Raw genomic sequence first — 23,059 nt, 5'->3', positions numbered from 1 at the left:
GGGGAGGGGCAGAAGGAGAGGGAGAAGCAGGCTTCCTACCTAGCAGGGAGCTCAACTCGGAACTTGATCCCAGGACCCTGGGATCATGACCTGAGCAGAAGGCAGTCGCTTAATCGACTGAACCATCCCAGCGCCCCTGAACAAGTTTTTTAAACAAGAAATGGAAAAAAAGCTATTACTGGCATTGTTTCAGACTTTGGAAAATCACTTTAATGTCTGGCTTGATAGAGGAGAGCCAGACAGAGACTACTAGGTGCTCCCACATTCCTCCTACGGCAGTAGTGCACAGCACGTAAATTCCAGAACTCGACTGTATGCTTGTGAGAGGCAAGAGTGAAGACGGCCAGGAGGGTCTCAGGATTATTACGGAACTGAGCTTTTATATTAACTGTCATTCAGTTAGCTCTTCCTGAAGAGAGAGGGTGGAACAGAAAGCAGGCCCAGACAACTCAGATGTGCTCTCTCTTAGAAGTTCTTTTGAGGTTTAAAGCTAATGGGTGACATGAGCTTGTCAGTGATTTTTTTTGTTACCACCATCTGCAGACCTGTCTTTCATTACAATAGATAATTTTCTGTTGAGTTTAGGGCTTTTTTGAATTTGTTAAAAAATCAGAGAAATTCAGCAACACAATACACAGCTCAAAGGCCAGGTGAGGTGCCCTCCAGCGAAGAAACACAGAGAATAAATTAAATTTCTGGATATAAGGGATTTATTAATTATGATAGTTATTTATTCTTTTCTTTTGTATTTCAGGCAACCTCCATACCCAACATGGGGCTCAGACCCACGATCTTGAGCTCACAAGTCACATGCTCTACCGACTGAGCCAGCTAGGTGCCCTTAATTATGACATTTAAATGAATAAATCAATATATTAAAATATTTCCCAGCTTAATTCTGGATGAAAATCTGGTCATTTTTAGCACTGTTCCATAGAAGCCTCAAATTATATGAATTATGTTTGGAAACCACTCATTAATTCGAAGATATTCTCCGCAGAAAGGCTATCTGAATGTCCCCTCTCAGAAACATGCCAAAATGTGCTGAGCAAATTACACAACTAGGTAGGGAAGTGCAGACCAGAGGTAGGATGAGAATTCTGCGTTGTCTTGTCAAAACAATCCTGGTAGCTTTCCGTTAATGATTTAGCTCTTACTCATTGTACCATACCTAAGTATATGACAAAGGACATAAACATTAACTTATCTGAATTATGCTAATGTGCAAGATTTAGAAAAGGTTATTATGTCAATGATTAAGAAAACAATCCCAAGTATGAGCTGTACAGACCATTAACATTTTTTTCAGGTAAGATAACAGTTTTATTGAGGTATGATTGACGTGCCACATAATTCACCCGTTTAAAGTATATGACTCAGTGGGTTTCGGTGTATGTGCAGAGTTGTACGACCACTACGACAATGGGGCTTAAAACATTTTTATTCCCCCCAAAAGAAGCCCTATGACCATTAGGAGTCACTCCCCATGTCCCCCATACCCCAAGCCCTAGGCAATCACTTCCCTACTACTTTCTCTCTCTAGAGATTTGTCTATTCTGGGCATTTCGTACAAATGGTGCTGTATAATGTATCAAACCATTAATTTTAATAACATGTGAACTGTATCCAAATAGAATTTTAGCTATCCTCACACTTTATGAGATGTTCTAGAAGACCCTATAGATGTTCTGGAAGACCTTGTCTAGAAGACCCTGGAAAGTCTGGTTTAATAGTCTAGGATGGTGGCCCCAAGAATCTGCATCTTAATGTCCTGAGATGATTCTGATGATCACCCAGTTAGGAACCACTGCTGTAACATTAAAATACTTTTTAAAAATAGCATATGTATAACATTCACAGTGTGACACTCCAATTCACTTCCCCCCAAGGTCGAAATGAGATAACTTAATAAAAATAAAACACCACAAATATAGTTGATTCTCTAATGTAACTAGAAAGCTTTTCAGAGTCTATGATTCTACATAGAGTTCTAGCAAAATCTCCCTTAGGACAGCTTGCCATGAAGGGAATCATCTAAACTGCAAATGAAGAGCATATCTTTGAAAAAGCTTTTGGAGCTGTTACTCTCTTCTCAGAAAGCATGGTGATTAAAAGTAAAAAGCACTATAGGGGTGGCTCAGTCAGTTCAGCGTCTGCCTTCGGCTCAAGTCATAATCTTGGGTCCTGGGATTGAGCCCCATGGCAGGCTCTCTGCGCAGCGGGGGGGCCTGCTTCTCCTTCTCCCTCCGTCCCCCTGCCTCCAGCTTGTGTGTGCCCTCTCTGATAAAATCTTAAAAAAAAAAAAAAAAGCACTAGAACTACCTTACCTATATTCATGACCTGAGACTGAAGCATCTGTCTTGGGCCAGGCTGGCTGTTGGGTCTCATGGGGAGGCTGGCGGTTGGGTTCCGAATCATCCCTCCTTGGATTGGCCGGTTCATGGCACTGGTGGTAGCAGCACAGGTGACTCTCACGGCAGAACTCTGTGGCGCCCATTCCCCAGACGGCATAGCGGGCCGGGGAGGATTGCTACCCACCATTCCTGCAGGCAAGCCAAAGGGAACAGACATGGAGTAACTGAAAGCAGAGGCAGCACGGAGGAACACCAGATGCTCTTACTCTGTATATGACAGTCATTCTGTAATACACAGTTAGCCCAACAGGTAACGCCCTCGTTGGGACAGACGCAGACCCTTGGCGAAGAAACAAGAGTTGGCAATTTCTACAGTTTTCAAAGCACAGACTTGCCACTCTTCATGGTTCGGAAAAGCTGTTAAAATTGTTCCCATATGTACTTAGAAACAGGTGCTGTGGTGTGTGGATAACCCCAACTTCCTTCCTCAGGAAGTGAATCACATTAGCTGATCTACACGTCAATGCTTTACTTTCCAAAAGGGAGGTGAAGGCGAAGAGAAACAAGGTTTAAGCTGGTCATCAATACTCTGGTTATAAATCCAAATCCCAGAACAGCCCATAAAGCTGATGTCACATCTTTAAATCCTCAGATCCCTTTCAGAGTACTATCATTTGTTAAGCTTCGAAACTGACCATGGTAGCCTCTAAAACATGAAGAAATTACAGGACCTTTCTACCACAGTTTTTTATATCCAATGCAAGGGAACTCCCACTTCTAGGGAACTTTAGCATACCTGGACCACCCCATTCCTGATCACATAGGTCTAAAATGGCTTAGGGCAGACTGGTAAAAATCTTCTTATACTTGAGATATTATCTGCTATTGGGCCACACATAACAGTAAGAGCACAATACTCGAGGCAGGAGCGAGTGTTCACTCTCTCTGGCCTGGCCCCGCTGACAGTGGCCAAATATTGGCTAAAGGGGAAAAACTCCAAGTGAGAACCCAGCATTTTGAAATGTTTAATGATGGGTCTATAAAAGTCTTGCTTTCATGATGGGGCGCTTCGGTGGCTCAGTCGATTGAACATCTCCCTCTGGCTCAGGTCATGATCTTGGGGCCCTGGGATCAAGCCCTGTGTTGGGCTCCCCGCTCAGCCGGGAGTCCGTTCTGCCTCTGCCTCTCCCCACCACCGCTCATGCTCTAATGAGTAAATAAAATCTTAAAAAAAAAAAAACCCCAAAAAACAAAACTTCTGCTTTCAAATAGATGGCTTGTTTTCATTTACTTGAATTACGATAACTAAAAGTGGGGTGTATTTAAGAAACGGAGAGAACATGTATTGTGGGTTGCTTTTCACTGGTGAAATGAGAATGTGCTACGTTAGGATAATCAAGAATAAAGGGTAATTAATCTGATTGAAAAAGTTAGAACAATATTATAGTACCATATATTTTTAAAACTATTTGAAGATTAAATTTGAACCACACAGTGTATTATGGGAGAACAGGTATTGTATTTTTCAGAAAATCTGGTCTCTAAATAATGTAACAAGATTATAGCAAGTCCAGAAAGCAGAATGAAAAATGACCTGCAATTCAACAATATTCCCGCAATTATAATAACTGGGGACTCAGTCTCTTTCAGGCTTTTTCTTTTCTGAAACAAATCACAGGCATTATATGATCTTCAGAGTCTAGATATCAGTGATCTCCAGGCAGCCCAAATTTCAAAACAGGTGTATACCTAAATTCCTCCAAGAACTCAGAGCTTTTTGTGTTCTAATAAGGAGGCACTTTTTTTTTTTAATTAAATTTAAAAAAATTTATTTAATAGAGATCACAAGTAGGCAGAGAGGCAGACAGAGAGAGCTCCCTGCCAAGCAGAGAGCCCGATGCGGGGCTCGATCCCAGGACCCTGGGCTGAGCCGAAGGCAGAGGCTTTAACCCACTGAGCCACCCAGGTGTCCCTAAGGAGGCACTTTTAATAAGTCACTGGCTCCTCTGGCGTTATAGACTGTTGCAGAGAGCAGTATTTTTTTAAAGATTTAAAAAAAATTTTTTTTTCATTTCATTTCATTTTATTTCTATTTATCTGAGAGAGAGAGAGAGGAAGAGAGAGAGCACGAACAGGAGGAAGAGCAAAAAGAGGGAGAGGGAGAAGCAGGCTCCCGACTGAGCAAGGAGCCCGATGCGGGGCTCAACCCCAGGACCCTAGATCATGACCAGAGCCAAAGGCAGCCGCTTAACCGACTCAGCCACCCAGGAGTCCCAAGCAGTATTTTGTTTATATCAATCAACACTTTATCTTTAATTATAAAATTATTACGGCCCTTATTTCTGTGGATATATAATGTAGCGGAGTAGTCAGTGCCTGGCACGTATGGTAGGCGCCCAATAAATATTTGTTGAAGGAATCAACGATTTTAATATAGCACGGTACACATTTCCCCATGAACTACATCAATACCTGAAAATAAATAAATCCAAGTTTTCCCCTTAAACTGAGCTCTCATTTTCAGTTAGCTGTCTAAAATGGCAATGTATATACAGAGATTATACAACTAAGCTAAAAGAAAAAAAAAAAAGAATACAAATTCTTTTTATAATATCTATTTCCTTCAATGCCTTTTTCCTGAGTACTTCATTTTGCCAAAGAAGAAGGCTATGAATTGTGAGTTCTTCATTAGGAAACTTGGCATTCTGCTACTAGGTCTGTGATAAACAGATAGGGGGGACAGGACATGGTGGGAACAGCAATCATTGCTGCTAAGATGATTTCGAGTCTTCATTAGATGGAAGTTGGGGAACGTGGTAGCAGTGAGGATACTGACTACCACTTAGCAACTGTGCAGGGGCAACATGGCAGATACCTGAAGTTATAGCAAGCCTAGGTCCAAACCAGATCACAGGCAAAGTCAACCATCTTCAAAAGGGGAGCCCTGGACCTGGTCCTCATAGACCGAGCATATTACCATGTAAAGTTCTTTATTTTTAATTAATATTTTTCTGAAGAAATATATCATTTGTAAGTATGAAAAGTTGGCTGCATTTTAAACTTTCATTCTGAAATTCTCCAAAAACAAATCATCAATTGATAGGAAGTTTTAAAGATTATCAGCAGATTACATGAGCTGCCAGCAACCACCAAATTATTTTATACAGAACACTATAATGTCTAGAACAGTAAACTGGAATAGAAGACATCAGCCTAGGCTATAGGATTAATGGTTAGAAACCTCGTCACAGTAATGATCACAGTATAAAATTGTCAGTTTACTGGAATGCTTTCCAATGCTTCTATACCACACTCCCAGTGAAAGTCTGTAGAACTTTCTTACCTTCTAGTATTAGTTTCTAACATAAAAAAATCATTTGAAAAATCCTACGAGTTTGATGTGGATGAATGCATCATTAAGTGAAATAACCCACCAAGAAAGTAACAGTGCATTTGAGCCCTTACCTGTGCTACTGTTCCCTAAATTTCCTTGGTTTCCTATCATCCCTTGATTACCCATCATTCCTGGCTGAGGTATCACTGAGTAGGGACTACTGTTTCTGATTGGTGGGAAAGGTCCAGCACCAGTTGGGCTTTGCAATGTGATGTCAAGTGGTAAATTCTGGTTTGGCAATAACCTGCCCAGTTGCCCTGGTCGTGGGTTATTAAAAGCTAAGGAAAAAACAAATGAAAATTGAAGGTTAATATAGGATAATGGAAAAGAACAGCAACAGAAGCAGTCTTCAGGGAAAATGCTGTCTGTAACATATCGAAGATATGCCCATCAGGGACTAACTGCCAATTAAAGAGAAGAACTCACAGACACCAAAACCATATGCAACACCAAAATGTGGACTCGTAATCGAATCAACAATTCTCTTATTTGACTCTTAACAATCTTACAGAAAGAGAGGAAAAAACCTGCATGTCTTTTCTTCCCCAACACTAATCTCTAACATGTAGTCATATTTGCTAGGTAAAACGCTCAGATGGCCCTGTTCATTTGTGCCACTATCCATCCAAATTTAGGCGCATGGCTCTGTCACAGCGAGGAAGCTAGGAACTGCTCCTGTGGAGAACGCCAAACCCAGACACGTGGGGCTTGGACGTATCATTTCTTAACTGGACTTTCCTGGGAGTAGAATTAGGTTAAAAGCATCTATTTGCCTTGGAAGTTAAAATCTTTTAAGTGTGAACTCTGCCCCCTGAAGTCAGTATTAAAGCTTTAGGGCCCTGTTTAATCTTCTAAATACAGCTTCTTTAAATTCCGGACACATTTAGATTTGAAAGGATTCCTATGGGTGGCTGATAAGAATCCACTGTGAGGTGTGCACTGCATTGTACTGTCACAGAGACAACCAATAATTTGATAAGAACATGATTAAATTTTAAAAGTATACAGATACTATAAATAACAGTTTATAGAGCTACTTTGTTAAATAATGTCAAGTATTTTATTTTTACTGACTTACATAAACATAGTATTAAACAGAACATTTAGAATAAATAAGTTCTTAACAATTAGTAACAGAAATAAAATATTTAGAAGAATCAGGGCTCGGAATGGAAATAGTCTACGCTTAATCATGACTCCCTCAGGTTTAGCTCTCTGGTTAGCACTCATTAATCTGATTACCATCAGCAGGTACACACAGAGGAGAAAGCGTGAGTTCCCACGCCGCCCTTCATTAATGCCTCTGATTAATGAGCGTAAGCTCTCTAGTGTGCTTCTTACTCACTCCCCAGCTCTTTGATTGTGAGCGCCCATGGTCCAGAAGTACCTTCCATTCCTCAAGAAATACAAAGGTTTGAGAGATGATAACAAACACCAACTATTTTATTTTACCCGTTTCAGAATCATTAAAAATTACCTGAGAAAAGACCTAGTGACTAAAGATGTTTTGTGAATTGGTTGATGGTTGCCATTTCTGGTTTGAGAACAAAGGCTGAGCACTCAATCAGACTGTACTCAATGAAGGAAAAATCATTGTCTACCAAATTCACACTAAGGACGTCATTTATGTTTGTATAAGTTACGTCTCTTTGCACAGGAAAGATATTTTCTTCCATTCACAACTGTTGGACAACTTCAGGTAATTATTGAGCTTGTAAACTAAGTGATTCTGGTGGACAAAGAATTCATCTTAAACTTACAAAAATCTAAAATAAAAAGAATAAATGAAAAAATGTATTTTCTAAATAGTCTAAGGTCTTTAAGCTTTATATCAAATTCGTTAATGTGCACTTAGAAAACATGTATGATAAAGTTCCATTCAAACTGACATTTCTAAGATTATTTCTAAGAGACGAGATAAGGTATTTTTAATGTGTGCAGCCTGTTTATTAAGATTAAATATTAAGAATTTTTAATAGCATTTTATTCCTAAAAAGTCAGCCTAACCTTCTTATTTTCTGTATTTAAAGTATCCAGTTATATACTAAAACACATAAAGTCTATTTTAAACTCCATTTCTGAAAGCAGTAGCAAAAATAAAGGGAAACACGACAACCATCCAAAGAACTTTATCTATGTAGGTCAGTCTCACTCTGGTGCTGATGAAATGAACTGCACGAGAATGTTGGAAAGCCCTGTTCACTAGAGACCATTTTGAAAGGAGTTTTCAGCAACCTGGACAGTAGATGGTGCTATTGGATCACAGAAACCTTGAAGTGACTAAGCTGTTTGTATCAGATTTTAATAATCACTGTTTCTAATGGTGATTATATGGGAATTTCTTGGCATAACCACCAATATCGCATACTCACTGCTCTGTGAAATTCGCAATGCTGTTTTCTGGGCTCCAACAGGTGCGACAGGACTGTTTTCGGCTGTGAGTTGCATGAGGTCATTGATGATGGCTTGCTTGTCAACTGATCCAGCAGGGGCGCCTGGCCTCGTGTCTGGGAAAAGCTGTGGTAATTGACTATTCTGCAAATCATCCAAAATCTCCTCCAAGTTGTCCAGCTCACTGCCAGGCTGCAGTTAACAAACAGAAGAGTTTATCCCGTCCCGCCCTGCGAGTGGGCATCCCAGCCCCAACTGCAATTACAGACCCAGCTGGCACCACCGAGGCACCACCGAGGCACCACCACGGCCATGCAAAGAAAGGATGCAGACACCTGTGAGGACCTCTGGCCTAATGAGGGGCTTGATCATCTTTTAAAATATAACTAACAAAGGCCGAATAACTTAATCTCTTAGTCCTCTATTTCCTCATCTAGAAGAGTCGTGACTGAATTAGAAAGCTCCCTTCCAGTGCTGTGCTTCATGGGCAATGTATAAATTTCCCTTTATTGTATGCTAATAATAATAATAACAACAACAACAACAACAACAATAATAATATTGTATGCTAATAAATAATTTAATAATTTATCAGTTATAATAATAAATGATTATAATAATAATCAGTCATGAGTATACGTATGTTTCTGATTAACTCTGAGTATACTAGACTTAAGAGTCCAGGTCTAGGTTTTATGGTTAACTCTAAAAAATAACAACAATGAAAAACTCGTTAAAAAAAATTATCTAAATGCACACTACATGGGACGCCTGGGTGGCTCAGTGGGTTAAGCCGCTGCCTTCGGCTCAGGTCATGATCTCAGGGTCCTGGGATCGAGTCCCGCATCGGGCTCTCTGCTCAGCAGGGAGCCTGCTTCCCTCTCTCTCTGCCTGCCTCTCTGCCTACTTGTGATCTCTCTCTGTCAAATAAATAAAAATAAAAAAAAAAATAAATGCACACTACATCAGTATTTTCTAGGTGGTCATTCCCTTCTAGGATGTTTTTTTTTTTTTTTAAGGGGGGGTGGTAAAATGCAAAATAAGCGAAAAATCAGCTCAAAGTCACCATGAATAGTTAGCGCTGCCTTTTCAATTTGGTGTTTTTTTTTTCCTGCTCGCACTTTCAGTTTCAAACGCCACTAGCTCTCTCAGTCCGTCACCAGCTTAGGCAACAAAATATAGGGAAGCAGGATACAAACATGGTGTCCCCATACACGGCATCTATTAACCTGATTTCACAGAAGGCAGAACGTGGTTTCCTAGGGCTTTTCCTTCCACAGAAGTCATTTCATTTCAATGACCAACATCAAAATAATAAGGTACGTATTACCACTATCTCACACCTACTACTTTTCCTCCAGAAGGCTCAACTTATTTTATATTCTTTTAAGTAGAACCTATTAGGCAGTGCCAACCACACAAGAAAAGGAAGACGTTAAATGTTAGAAGTCGTTTCTAATGAAGAAAGTGCTGATCTCTTGGATGTGTAGGTGGAAACACAGAAGTTAGGTAATTCCCCCAAAGTCACTGGATGGACTCTGAATCCTTGACCGTGACTATTTTGTCCACCCAGGGCATTCAGATAGAACTGTTTACACCTGAGAGGAGGTCTGCTTGAAGCAAAATGCCCCACAGTTTTGTTCTATATATAATTCCTATTCCCCATGCAAAGGTTGAATTTACTAAGGTTTTCTGAAATTTATGGCACATGTAATACCTGTATGAGAGAGAAGTCTTACTGGCCATGTTTCTCAAGTTAGGAAAGAGAAACTGAAGTGATATTTTACTTGATTCCTTCTTCAGAGTCAACTAGCTTAGTAATAACCTAAAGATCCACTTTTGAGGAAATTCCCAGTGTGTTGCTGGGGCAATCACAAGACCATTTTCTAGTTTAGTTTAGCCACCCATTTCCGACAAAAGATGGAGGCACCAAATATGGGAACGATACCTCTTAGGTAAGGGCTGGGCTCTGAAGTCAGCATCCTAAAGTATAGACAGACTGAGATAAAATGATCCTGGGGAGACACCTCACTGTACACCTGTGTCCCCTCTGAGGACAACACAGTCAGTTTCTTCTCCAGAGTGGAAACACAAAGCTGTTTTTTCAGCTGAGTCCTAAACAGTTTAGTGTGCAGCGTGTAGCGTGTAGCGTGTAGCAGCTGTGCTGCTTTTAAAAACACATAGCTACATGTTCACGCTGTTAGAGCCACAGGAGAACCCACACCCAGTAAACTCTTGTCACCCACCTCATGATCACTCTGCTACGGTACGTACTGATGGGGTATAATGGTGGGCAGAACTGCTCACATTACTTAACCACTTCGTTGCTGCCTCCTTCCTTTCTTCTGAATGTGTATACAGGATTTTGTGCAAGTTAAATGTACAAATAAAGTGACTCCACTGCAAATCTATCTTTATCATGTTTTACTGAATACAAAAGGTATAAACATCAGCATGAACATTTATTGTCCTCCAAGAACAGTTCCTGGAACATAATCATGGACACTCAGTCAATTAAATGAATTCCTTTAACCATATTATCCTGTGATTTAAGAAAATTTTCCAGGATCAACTAAATTTCTCATAGAAATTCCTGTAATTGCCATTATTTTCTCAGAAAAATAGTTCCTAAGAATGTGTAATAGATACCCTTGTAATTGTATCATTAAAATAGCTATAGACATAAGAAAGAAGTTCTAATAAACTGAAATTTATTGCTGTCCTATGAAACCAAGTTTCCCTACTGTGCTCCTGCCTTGCCTAGAGCATTTTAAAAAGTGGCCCTTGAGGAAGCTCACTGTGTGTGTGGCAGAGGGGTGGGGGGATTTGGGGGTGAAGGAGGAGGAAGGAGGGGGTGAGTAAGTAATAAGCTGCTTCTTGAGAAAGCTTTGCAGATTGCCTTGGATGAGAAACAGCCAAAATAAAAAGGTTCATATAAACAATAATAAATATAAAGAGTATTATTATCCTCAGTAGATGCTCTTATACTTGCCCCCAATCCCATTTATGTGTAGAAGAAAGTTTTTACAATGTAGATTAACAACAGCCTCTGTCTAGACTCCTATCTTTCCTTTTTACCTTGACTCTTATCATGCAAATAAAATTATACTTTAAACCACGTCCATCAAACAGAAAGATAACTATCATCATAGTTTCAAAGAGTTCTATCAACAAGATTCATGATTCTTCCTTTGTAATCTACTCTTGTGTCTAATATAATCAACTGAAAAGAAGTCTAAACATTATACATATAAAATGTTAAAATATATTTGGATGGCTTGGGTGCCTGGGTGGCTCAGTTGGTTAAACCTCTGCCTTCAGCTCAGGCCCTGATCTTGGGGTCTTGGGATCAAGGCCCACATCTGGCTCCCTGCTCAGTGGGGAGTCTGTCCCCCTCTTCTTCTGTCCCCCACCCCCAGCTTGTGCTCTCTCCCTTTCTCAAAAAACAAAATCTAATAAATTATTTGGATGGTTTAAATCAATTTATTGGTTTTTCAACTTCAAATAATTAGAAAATTTAAAATCCAATATTTTCCTTGGTTGATTTTTATTTTTAAAAAGCATGTATTATAAAAAAGCATGTCTTAAACACCGATTTCCAAATTTTAATCTCTGCCATTTTAATTGCTGACCAGATTCAACTGGGGGATCAGTCTAGTTCCGACAAGCAACTGAACACTTTTTTGTCTTAAGAAAGCCATGTGGGCACTTCTTGTTTTCTTATTCAAAAGAAATTGGTTCTTTGGATCCCCATAACTATGGGCATTATTTGAATTCTCTCAGCTCTCCATCAGAAGAATACATTATGCAATTTTCCCCACTAGAGATAATATAGTTTTGCTTGTGTTTATTTCTTGTTAATTTCTGAAGTACACATTTAACATTCATCAGATTGTCTTAAGTATACTTTAAATGTTCTTCATCAAGGACGTAAAATTCAGAATGTCTATTATAACCCCTTTGCCTGTTTGGCGATAAAATCTGACAATTATGGAATTTTCTTCTGTAGTCATGTAAGTTTTAGAAGGGATAGATTTGATCACATTAAGTTTCTGATCAAATATTCCAGCTGCCCCCCCTCCCCAATTCTTTTAAGCTTTAATTCTCACTGAAAGTTCTTCTAGTCCATGCCTACTTTGTTAGGCATTTTCTTCACAAGACAAAAAGATTAATGCTTTCCTTTAAAATGCTTTGCCAAGATTCTTCAAAGTTTTGCTTAGGCATCTATTTGAATGCTCAAATTAGCCACATCAATTTGAATAGTTAGTTTAAACTATTTCAGGCAAAAAATGAGTCAGAAAGATTTTTATAAAAGTTCTACAAAATGAAAATTGGACTTGATTTCTTTAATTTTTCATTTTTCTGGTTTTATGAATTTTTCATGTGTCAAATCAACTTGTTCTCTGAAGGAAATATAAAGAGCACATGCATTTTAATAACATAAGTATTTTAATAAGTTATAAAACATCTTTTCAAAAATTTAAATAAGAAGTGTAATTTTACCACACTGGCCTAACATAAAATTGTTTTTAAAAAATGGTGAAAGTTTTAAAAGACGGTAATATAAATATACCCCATTTGGAGGAAAATTTTCAGGACACTGCCCATTTAAAATATGGTTTGCCTTTCTAGTGGAGCGAAATAACAATATGTTCCTTTTAGAAGATTTCTAGGCCTTCATTAGAACTGGCCCAGTAGTATTAGAGAGAACCTAAGACTATCAACATGCTCCGCTGGGTAAGTAAGTATGTAACTTGAAAGTCGGTAAACATATTGGAAATTTTTCAGTCACTGCTTCCTGTTAGTGACGAAACACCGTAGAAACAAATGTTGTTTAAATACTCTACCCAGTAAGGAACACTATTTTAGGTATAACAGCCCCATCGAAGTACTTCCTGTCCTTAATAAGTTATAGGTAGCTTAAACACACACTCGGTTAATGGCTCTTTTCTGAGTCAAAATAACACGACAGTTGAGTGTATAATTCAGGCTCCCTAACAGTTTATCTCATTAAATAAAAAACTCGCATTCCCCTGAAATGAAAGAAAAACTTTAACAAACTGGTACAGCAGTTAAAAGGAAATACAATTAATCTGTTTTGGGAATAGAGAAGGAGAGCAGGAGGCGAAAGAATCACTGTTTTTTCCTTAAAGTAAGTCATTCTGACTTTGATCTAAATTTAGGTAATGCATACTTCCTGTGGTAACTTTTCTTTTCAAGTTGCAATGTTTTCAATGTTAAATTTGCTCTGAAGCAGTATTTTTTGGTGTTTTATTTTTAAATGGGAGTGAATGGAGGGTGAGACCAGGGACTGGGTTTCATTAAGAAAAAAAATTGTATGTGTATGTGTGTACACTGCTTTTTGGTCCATCCAAAATAACAGATTTGTGCTCATGTTCCCTAGGTAAGATGATTTTGATTAGAAAAATGTTTCTCCTAAACAACAATTAGAAACGGCAAGTGACTCAAAGTCTTAAAAAAAAAAATTCTTTTTCTGTGTGTGTCAGTTTCTTGTCTGAAGTTAGCGTCATCACATACTAAATATAGACATGCCAAACAGTGTCCCCCTTCCCTGACCCTCTAAGTCCCTCGGGCCTCAGGCCTGGGAATGAAATAAATTCTGTGTATGGAGGGAGGGGCCAGCCACTTAGCCAGTGAGCTAAGGTGGCCCTCATGAGTCACCCTCTTGCCCTCTAGCATGTGTTAGGGAGATCTGGGGGACAGTATCTGTACCTGCCACCCACTCTGTATATTCTAACCTAGTAAACCTCAACACTGACAGTCATCAATACAGCTTCACCCTACACTTACTCCAAGGTACTGCTCTTAACTTTCTGCTGAAAGAAACTCTTGAGTTTCCCCCACTTAACCGATTTCACGGCATTAAAGAACAGCTGTATTGTCAAACCCTCCACTAACGTCTGCGTTCCAGGGTTAATGATCAAAGATGATTATAGAATTAGGATGTTTCTCTGGTGAAGGGCACGTAGGTTTAAAAAATCATGTCTGTCTTACAGGAATGTAGCAGCTGCCAAGACATCAAAGTGAAAGAAATGAAGGAAGCTAAGTACTAAGAACCGTAGTGGAGGGAGCCCAGCTCTAGGGGCAGGGGTGTTTGGCCTCAGCCTTCCTGATTCCGGCTTCCAATCCTAGCCCTGCCCCCAGGCCAGCCTCCGCTGACTCAGCAGAGTTCAAGACCATAGCGAGGGAGTGCTGCCCTCTTCTCTCCCCATCTACACCTAGTCCCCCAAGACAGTGACACATACAACTCTCCACTTGCAAAACGAATTGCCAGACAAATTAGCGAACCATTTCAAGCAGAAAGGCCGATGTGGCTTCTTCACTTGTTAACCAATCAGGACTTAAAAGATTTGAAGTCCAAGGCTGTTCCCAGGGATTAGAAAGCGAGCTGGTGATGCAGGGTGAAGTCTTGGATCATTAACCCAGCCCGACACTGAGTCCCCAGGAAACATCTTATGCCAAACCACTACATCAGAAAGAACTCTTAAAAAAAAAAAAAAAAAAAGGCAAAGAAAAGAATTCTTTAACATTAACCAGAAGGTTCAGCTGACAAGAAAGAAGGGTGTGATGATACTCATTAGGTTTGAAAACGAAACTCTGATCTTAAAGAGAGAGAACGGTAAATGGGAAATAATTCAATGAAGTTTGTCCTGACAGAGCCAGTTTCAAGGATGTGATTATCTCTGATTCAGGCATCTTCTATTAACAGGGGCAGCAAACTACAGCTGCTCTGTGGGCTAAATCCTGCTCACTGCCTGTTTTCCTATGCCCTGAGCTAAGAATGGATTTTCATTTTTTTAATAATAAAAAAAAAAAAATCAAAAGAAGAGCATTTTGTGACCCATGAAAACTGTATCAAATCCTAAGATCAGTGTCTGTCAGTAAAGTTTTATTAGCTCTCATTTGTTCGCATAGGATCTATGGCTGTTTTTCGTACCACGGCGGCAGAGACTGGACAGTCCACAGAGCCTAAAATATTTACTACTGGCCCTTCACAAGAGAAAAAAAAAAGGTCAGTCAGCCTACCCCTGGTTGATGGCGATGTCACTCGTTGGTAGACAGGAGTATCTTGGACAGGGAGCTTCAATGAGAATAAACTGTCTCCACGTAGGAACAGCAAAGGAGGAGGCTTATTTCTGTCCCATCACCTGTGTGGCCTTCCCGTGAAAATCCTTGTTGGGTATGGATTGGCACACCTGAGAGAACACAGGACCCAACTTACCTGCTCACTGGGCTCAAAGCTCATCTCCTCCTTCTCAGTTTTCATAGCTATTAATTTTGTGTTGCTGGCAGGATCTGTCTTACTGTCCAGTCGCTCAAGTTTGGGGGTTATTTCTGGTAAACCAATATCTTTAGTATCATCTTTGTCTAGCAGGTAGCGAAGTAGTGCATTCTCTTTCTTCTTGGGGCTCACGGGCTCTTGTTTAACAGTCACTTCTGAGCCAGGAGCTGTGCTGTTGGCCTCCTGGCTCAGCTCTTTGCCCGTGGCTTCTGCTGTTAGCTTGGCCAAGTCCACGGGGGAGCTGCTGTCCTGCAAGAGTCTGTGCAAAATCTTATGCTTCTCCTTGAGCGAGGTTCCGTGTGTTGAGCCAGAGCCAGGCAGGCTCGCCGCGGAGTCCTTGTTTGTGTCCGACAGGGAGCTGGATAAGGGCGAAGGCTCCATCTGGTCAGATTTGGTGGTCAGTAGCTGGAGGAGTTTGGTCTGTCCCTTGCTGTCATGCAGCCGAGTCTGTCCATCGGCTCTCTCACCGCTCACGGCCTGGGGCATGCTGGAATCGCTGGTCTCCTTCTGCTCTCCGGGATGGCAGCTGCTCTCTGCTTGACCAGGTGTACCTTCAGAGGGCTCCCCATAAAGTCCAAAACAGTCTTTGGAGTCTAAGCTTCCCATCTTGCTGAGTGGGGGAGGATTCATATTAACGGGGGAGTTTTGCAAATTGCCCATTTTTAGGTCTGGTGAAGCCAGCGACGACCCCAGTGAGACCCCGTGCCCCTCGCTGAGGGCCTGAAGTGCGTTGAGGGAGCTGTTGGTGTAGCTATGGCTATTTCCTGTGCTGCTGCAAACTCCCACAGGGGAATGCAAGCTTCCTGCAGGGGAAAACTGACTGGGTGGGATTCGAGGGCTGCCAGCCACTCCGGGGCTCATGCGATGCCGTGGCGAAAGCATGGAGTTGGGCTGTCCTGGATTCATGCCAGGGCTGCTCTGTGAGGGACTGTTCATTTTGAGTGCATAGTTACTACCCTGAGGAGTGGTTGCTTGCATGCTTGACACATGGTTCATTCCCCCGGAACCGCCAAACCTGCCCATGGGCATGCCCATTTGTTCCTTTGGGCCATTGATGGGAAAATTTATATTGCTACCGAGGGTCATGTCCTGACCTGGGTTCCCACTGCACATGGCCTGATGGGCAGGGCTGCTAGAGCTAAGTGGATTCAATGGCTTCCCCATCGCTTGTCCAGTCAGATCCGGATTCATTACACACACATTCTGCTCTCTGTACGATGAGGAGAGAAATATAAAAGGAAACGCATTTAGCAAGTTGTTATTAATTTTTAAAAAAATTAGATGGCCTCTTTTCTTTAAAAGAACAGACTACATTTACAGGACAGATAATACTTGGATGAAACAATCTGCAATTATGGACAAGACTGAGCATGCATAATTCTGGACCAAGAGGGATGTTTTGCAGTCAACTCATTAAGATGTCTGCGGTTTTATAGAGGAGGTGTCTTTAAATGTGACTACTACTGGATTGAAATCGTAGTTACCAGACAAGACATGAGAGGGGTTCCAATTACATAATATCTTTCTCATTACATGGTATATTATATATATTATATATACATGGATAACTGAGAGCTTGTCCCATCTTCAAGGAAGGACCCTAATAAGCAGAGCTGTCTTCAGTTATCTGTCAAATCACAATTCCTAACAGTAGACACATTTGTAAGCCCAGAGAGCTCTGAGGTATACTACTTGGCTCAAGACGGATAGCAAACTTCAAAACTGGTGGGTGGGGTTGGGGGGGCCCGCCTCAACTAGTAGGAACTCCGCAAGTACTAGAACCAGTGAAATTATTGAAAGTATTGTGAATTAGATCACCTTGTCCAACAAAGCCCCTTGCTGGTCAAAGCAAGAGACTCTAGCACAGACAATGTAGGGCCAAACTTTAGAGTGACTGTGCTCTGTGATCTTACCCCCCAACGCCCAGACAACTCCAATCCACTCCCTTACTGGTGACTCAAGGCAACCTTTCTGGGCTAGATGATTTTCCAAGCCCTATGAGCTTTAATTTACAGCCTTGGCAGTCACTTGTGAGTTACCACATGTGTTCACAAATCCAAACAAAACAGGTTTCACAAATCATCAAACATCAGCTTTCACTTAGGGGGGTGAAATCTGGCACATCTGTAATCACTTTCAAATTGTTTCAGTTTGAGGTCAGATTTATTAACAGTTGGCAAACAGGGCTGCCTGATTTTTTTAATTCCCAAATAAGAAAGGATACAATCGAGAAGTGTAATAAAAGGGGACTCTTTCACCAGAGCAACTTTATGTATCTTCTGGTAGTACCTCCTAAAGTTTTATACCGTACATACATAAATATTTATGTAAGGCAAAATGTAATCATTTCCCTACATTTGTGCTCTAAAACAGTGTAGTTTATGACATTTATTTTAAAATCAACATTCAATTTTCTGTACTGTCATTTTTTAATGGAAATGTTTATTACCTTTCAATTGAAAGACTAATGGCAAGAAGTTAACTTAAACCCGAGGGGGAAAAAGCCCTAAAACAAGTCCTCTAAGTAGATATACTTGGAAGTCTCAGATTTCCACGCACAGGAGCAGAAGTCCTGCTAGTGGCTTTCCTACTTCACTGCATGTGTCCCCACTGGAGGGATGGCCCAACTTCCCTTCCCTGTTAGGGGAGGCCTTCCTGTCGGAGCCCTGTGAGCGGAAGCCTGTGTGCTTCCAGCGGGGTTTTAAAATTCACTAGTATTAAGGCACAAATTCAAGAGATAGCCCTCCTTTGCCGGTATCCTAAGTTGTCTCTTAGTCAGAAGTTAATAGCAACTTAATTTTATATTGTACCTGCGTGTGGCCAATGAACAGACATATCTAACAAGGCTGAAAAGCTCTAGGGGTATCTGTTGCTTTGGAAACATTTCCTCTTGATTTGGGGAAGGGAAAGAGTGATTTCTTAGAACAAGGATTACCTGTGAAGCATATGTAATGATATTACAAGCTGAGGTTCATTAGTAGTCTGAGAACGGATGAGTTTGCTCTTCGTTTGTGCAGCAACAAGAGTGCCATCGGACAAGGAAAAACGGTAGATTTGACTGAACGCCAATCCTTGTCTCAGCACTGTGGGCAAGCAAGGAAACAGAATTCATGTTTACAAAAACAAACAAACAAACAGAGAGTAAGGGAGAAGACACACTAATAGTAATAAATTTCATTTTCATATTTTCCTACTAGCATGTTAACAAGAGTTGGAAATACTATTTCATGATACTGAAACATTTTAACATTTTAAAAGCACATTTATTTTTTTACTCAAAATACTAATAAATTCAATGCACTTTTTTTTTTTTTTTTTTAAATACGGCTTGGACCCTTGAACTATGTTCTTTTTAAAATCTTAAGTACCGGGTGCCTGCGTGGCTCAGTGGATTAAGCCTCAGCCTTCGGCTCAGGTCACGATCTCAGGGTCCTGGGATCGAGTCCTACATTGGGCTCTCTGCTCAGCCGGGGGCCTGCTTCCCTTCCTCTCTCTGCCTGCCTCTCTGCCTACTTGTGATCTCTGTCAAATAAATTAATAAATAAATAAATCTTAAGTACCATGGTAAAAAAGAGTGCAAACCATTTATTGGCTTAAAACTAGCTTTGCAATGGTATGTTGTTTTAAATGTTTTAAAATACCAAAAAACAATACAATGCATAAACATAATATCTTTAAAGATTACAATTTGCCTTTCTTTTTAAACTAATAAAAATAGGGGTGCCTGGGTGGCTCAGTGGGTTAAAGCCTCTGCCTTTGGCTCAGGTCATGATCCCAGTGTCCTGAGATCGAGCCCCACATCGGGCTCTCTACTTAGCGGGGAGCCTGCTTCCTCCTCTGTGTCTGCCTGCCTCTCTGCCTACTTGGGATCTCTGTCTGTCAAATAAATAAATAAAATCTTAAATAAATAAATAAATAAAACCTTAAAAAAACACTAATAAAAATATTACAGTAAAATTTATGACATTATATTCTCTGAATATTCATCTTCAAGTTATTACTTTTCATCATCTCATAATACTACCCCCATTCTGTTTCTCAGTGTGTAAGGAGTATTATTTCTTGGACAGGACTACAGGAAGTAAGAGATAAACAGTCAGAAAAGTCTCTTCAGAAGAGAAAAAGGCTAAATAGAAAACTGAAACAATAAAAGTACAATTAGTTTAATTTCTGAATAAAGAATCTGGTGTTTCCATTTTCAAGGCAAGAGAAGAAAATACAACAAATCAACTAGGTTAAAATAATGTCTCTTAAAATAAAATTTCAGATTTATCTTTTAAAACAACTAAATACTGCCTATTAAAAAAAAAACTTAAAAAAAAAAATAGGGGGCGCCTGGGTGGCTCAGTGGGTTAAGCCGCTGCCTTCGGCTCAGGTCATGATCTCAGAGTCCTGGGATCGAGTCCCGCATCGGGCTCTCTGCTCAGCAGGGAGCCTGCTTCCCTCTCTCTCTCTCTCTTCCTGCCTCTCCGTCTACTTGTGATCTCTCTCTGTCAAATAAATAAATAAAATCTTTAAAAAAAAAAAAAAAAAGAACATCTCGATTCAGAAAAAAAGTAGACACATAATCTGGTAACCCGTTTAAACAATTTTAAGAAAACTACCACGTTTTTATCACATAATCCTCTATACAAATTCTGTAAGTTGAAGAGCTAGCACCACGAATAGCCAGATCGAGCACATTCATGAACTTTACAAAATTGCCACAAGGGAGTGAGGGAGGGAGTCACTGACACACAGTATGGATTTGGGTTTTTCTTGGTAAAAGTTCACTTTGAGCAATTTCCCTAATGAAACCCCCTCCGCAGTTTCAGTTACATTCAGTGCTTAGGTATTTCTGCCATCAAGTGTTGCATGAAATTACTCAGGAGTGGCAGACCTGGAAATGAATTACTGTGCGTATGTGTATTTTGCTTTTTGCAGTGAGTAGGTTACTATAAGGCAGAATAAATACAATACTTATAATAGGATTCCTATTTTGAAAAACTTACATATTTGGAATTTCATCTGTGATCCCTTAAGATTTTCTATTTCCATCTGGTCTATACCAAACATCTCTACTTAATTAGACATAGTTAAGCATGCACCTGAATTCATTTTGGAAGCTCTTCCATTTAAACACAAACTTGTAGATTTTTACTCAATGTGATTGATTACCTTCGAACTTACCTACTTCATACGTTTGGATGCAGGGTATTTCATATGTTTTGTAGTTTCCCTTCAGTGGGTCCCGCCTGTTTAAGCCTACCACAGAGTTGAGTGTAGGACACTGCTACTAAGGGCTCAAGGACACTGAATGTGTTTGCTCATGGTGATTTCTTACCCATATTTCTTATTCTTACTGTTTTTTATTTTATTATTTTTAAAAGAATTTTTATTTATTTATTTGAGTGAGACAGAGGTCACAAGTGGTGGGAAACGGAGGGAGAGGGAGAAGTGACTCCTTGCTGAGCTTGGGCCTTGATCTCACAAACCTTAGATCAGGATCTTGGAGTCAGATGCTTCATCAACTGAGATGCCTAGGTGCCCCCTGTTGTTAGTATTTTTTTGGAAAGATTTATTTGAGGGAGTGAGAGAGCGAGCAAGAAAGAGAGGGAGGGAGAATCTCAAGCAGGCTTCACGTCCAGCAGAGCACGGAGCTGAGCTCGGGGCTCAATCTCATCACTCTGGAGATCATGACCTGAGCCAAAAACAAGAGTCAGAGGCTTAACTAACTGAGCTGCCCAGGCACCCCCATTGTTACTATTTTTTAAATTTTAAACCAAATCTAGTGAAATGGTAGGTTAAATACTGATTTCTGCCAAATATAGAATCTTTACTTCTTCATTCCTTCCAACTTAGAGAAAGATGCTGAAAGGCACAAATTGCTGGATTATGTACTTACTTCTAAGAAGGATAAATAAGATGAAAAAGAGGAATAAGATGAGACAAAAATAAGGGGATGGGGAGAGAGGTCATCTACTAGGATTTGTACTTTTCTGTAAGTGACCTTAAAGCACAGAGTGTAAGCATATGAACACTACTGTAAAATGCTAAGGTCAAAGAGGCACATTAAATGGAAGAGGACAACCTAAAACTCTGTCTTCAATTGGGGTGTTAGGGCTTTTTTTTCTGCCAAAATGTAACAATCTGCCAAACCGAGTTACCAGGCACACTCTGCTGGGCCCCACTGGTCCCAGGCCTCATAGCCCCTCCCTGGTAATCCAGGCCTCCTACCCAGGCGCCCCCTGCCAGGACATGCAGTGTGCACGAGAGGACCGAAAGATCAGGAGAAGTGTCTCCTTCCCCCACTTAGTTCTGAATAAGTGCCAGGGAAAGGCAGTTTTTCTTCGTTCTCACAGATAGAACAAGAAACCAGAAGGCACTTGAGGAAATGTGATTGAGCACGAAGAGCTCCAGGAGCAGCAGAGCAGAGGGACTGCACAGCAGAGGGATGGCAAGTTAGGCTCCAGTGCTGACAAGCCAGTCATTTCACCTGCTTCTAGGTCCCCATCTCCAGCCTGAGTCCTAACACCTACCTCACAGTTGTGCTGAGGGTCCACAAGACAGTGTAAGGAAGGAAGGTAACTGCACAAAGACCACGTGCCCAGGAGGGCTGCTATTATTACTGGCGTAGGACTTCGAAATCCTGGGTTTAGTTCTAGCCATCTTGCTAATTAACTGTCAGTCTAGCTGACCTGTGACCTCAAGACAAGTGACTTCATTTTTTGGGCCTTCTAGAAACATCTTCAGGGGTCATCATCTGGAAGGAGAGCCCAGTGTCTCACTGTCCCCTCTACTAGGAATTCAGCTGAACTTGCAAATTTCACTTCATTCTTATTTACAGATTTTCCTTGATTCAGAGATTTCTTTTGATATTAACTGGCCCCTTATTAAATAGTCATATTTATATACAGAAGCCTTGGGATCAGAAAAAATGATCTCTTTCCTTCCCTTTCTTCTGTTTTTATGAAATGATCTCTGATTTATCTCATTCTTCTGTCTTATAGGTTCTATTAAATTTTCTTTTTTTTTTTTTTAAGATTTTATTTATTTATTTGACACAGAGAGAGAGATCACAAGTAGGCAGCGAGGCAAACACAGAGACAGGGGGAAGCAGGCTCCCACTGAGCAGAGAGCCTGATGTGGGGCTCGATCCCAGGACCCTGAGACCATGACCTGAGCAGAAGGCAGAGGCTTAACCCTCTGAGCCACCCAGGCGCCTCTTAAATTTTCCTTTAGATGGCGACATTTAGATGGCTAGACGATGCAACCACATCTAAACATACAAAGTCAACAGATCCAAGTTTCCTGAGGTGAACTTCAGGCTCACGGTTTCAGAGAAAGCTCCCGCAGGAAGCAGTCATGCAGCAATGTCAACTCCAAGAGGAGTGGCACGTGGGGACGCTTACCTTCATGATGATGCCTCTTAGCATAGGACACAGCCTCCCCTTCATGCTGCGCGTGGAACTTCTGAATGCACCTTCTCACCAGGTCCTCCCAGCCTGGTTTCATGGCTGCCCTCATGGTGCTTGTGTCCAGTGAAGTGATCTTGCCTATGAAACGACAGCAAGCATTACACCTACACACTCATCTACTGTGTCTGGAAATGATTAGCATTTTACAAGAGAAAAATGT

The 23,059-nt window shown here is 40.7% G+C and overlaps 1 protein-coding gene across 21 annotated transcripts in view; it reads right to left on the bottom strand.

Annotated features, from left to right (window-relative positions):
• The window catches only part of NCOA2 (nuclear receptor coactivator 2), a 304,156-nt gene that overhangs the window by 27,699 nt on the left and 253,398 nt on the right, over window positions 1–23,059 (bottom strand). For 13 of the 21 annotated variants that reach the window (XM_082721154.1, XM_082721168.1, XM_082721174.1 and 10 more), the window contains 6 exons: window positions 22,834–22,977; window positions 18,378–18,525; window positions 15,383–16,652; window positions 8,121–8,331; window positions 5,820–6,026; window positions 2,328–2,543 (listed from right to left, as the gene is read on the bottom strand). In XM_082721154.1, coding sequence (XP_082577280.1) covers window positions 2,328–2,543; window positions 5,820–6,026; window positions 8,121–8,331; window positions 15,383–16,652; window positions 18,378–18,525; window positions 22,834–22,977 — 2,196 coding nt within the window. The remainder of the gene's footprint in view (window positions 1–2,327; window positions 2,544–5,819; window positions 6,027–8,120; window positions 8,332–15,382; window positions 16,653–18,377; window positions 18,526–22,833; window positions 22,978–23,059) is intronic. The other 8 variants (XM_082721167.1, XM_082721159.1, XM_082721161.1 and 5 more) reach the window with 1 other exon arrangement.

This window comes from Mustela nivalis, assembly GCF_964662115.1.
Source record: "Mustela nivalis genome assembly, chromosome: 2".
Taxonomy (NCBI): Eukaryota; Metazoa; Chordata; class Mammalia; order Carnivora; family Mustelidae; genus Mustela; species Mustela nivalis.
Note: the sequence above shows the minus strand (reverse complement) of the source record. Positions and strands in the feature narration are given on the sequence as shown.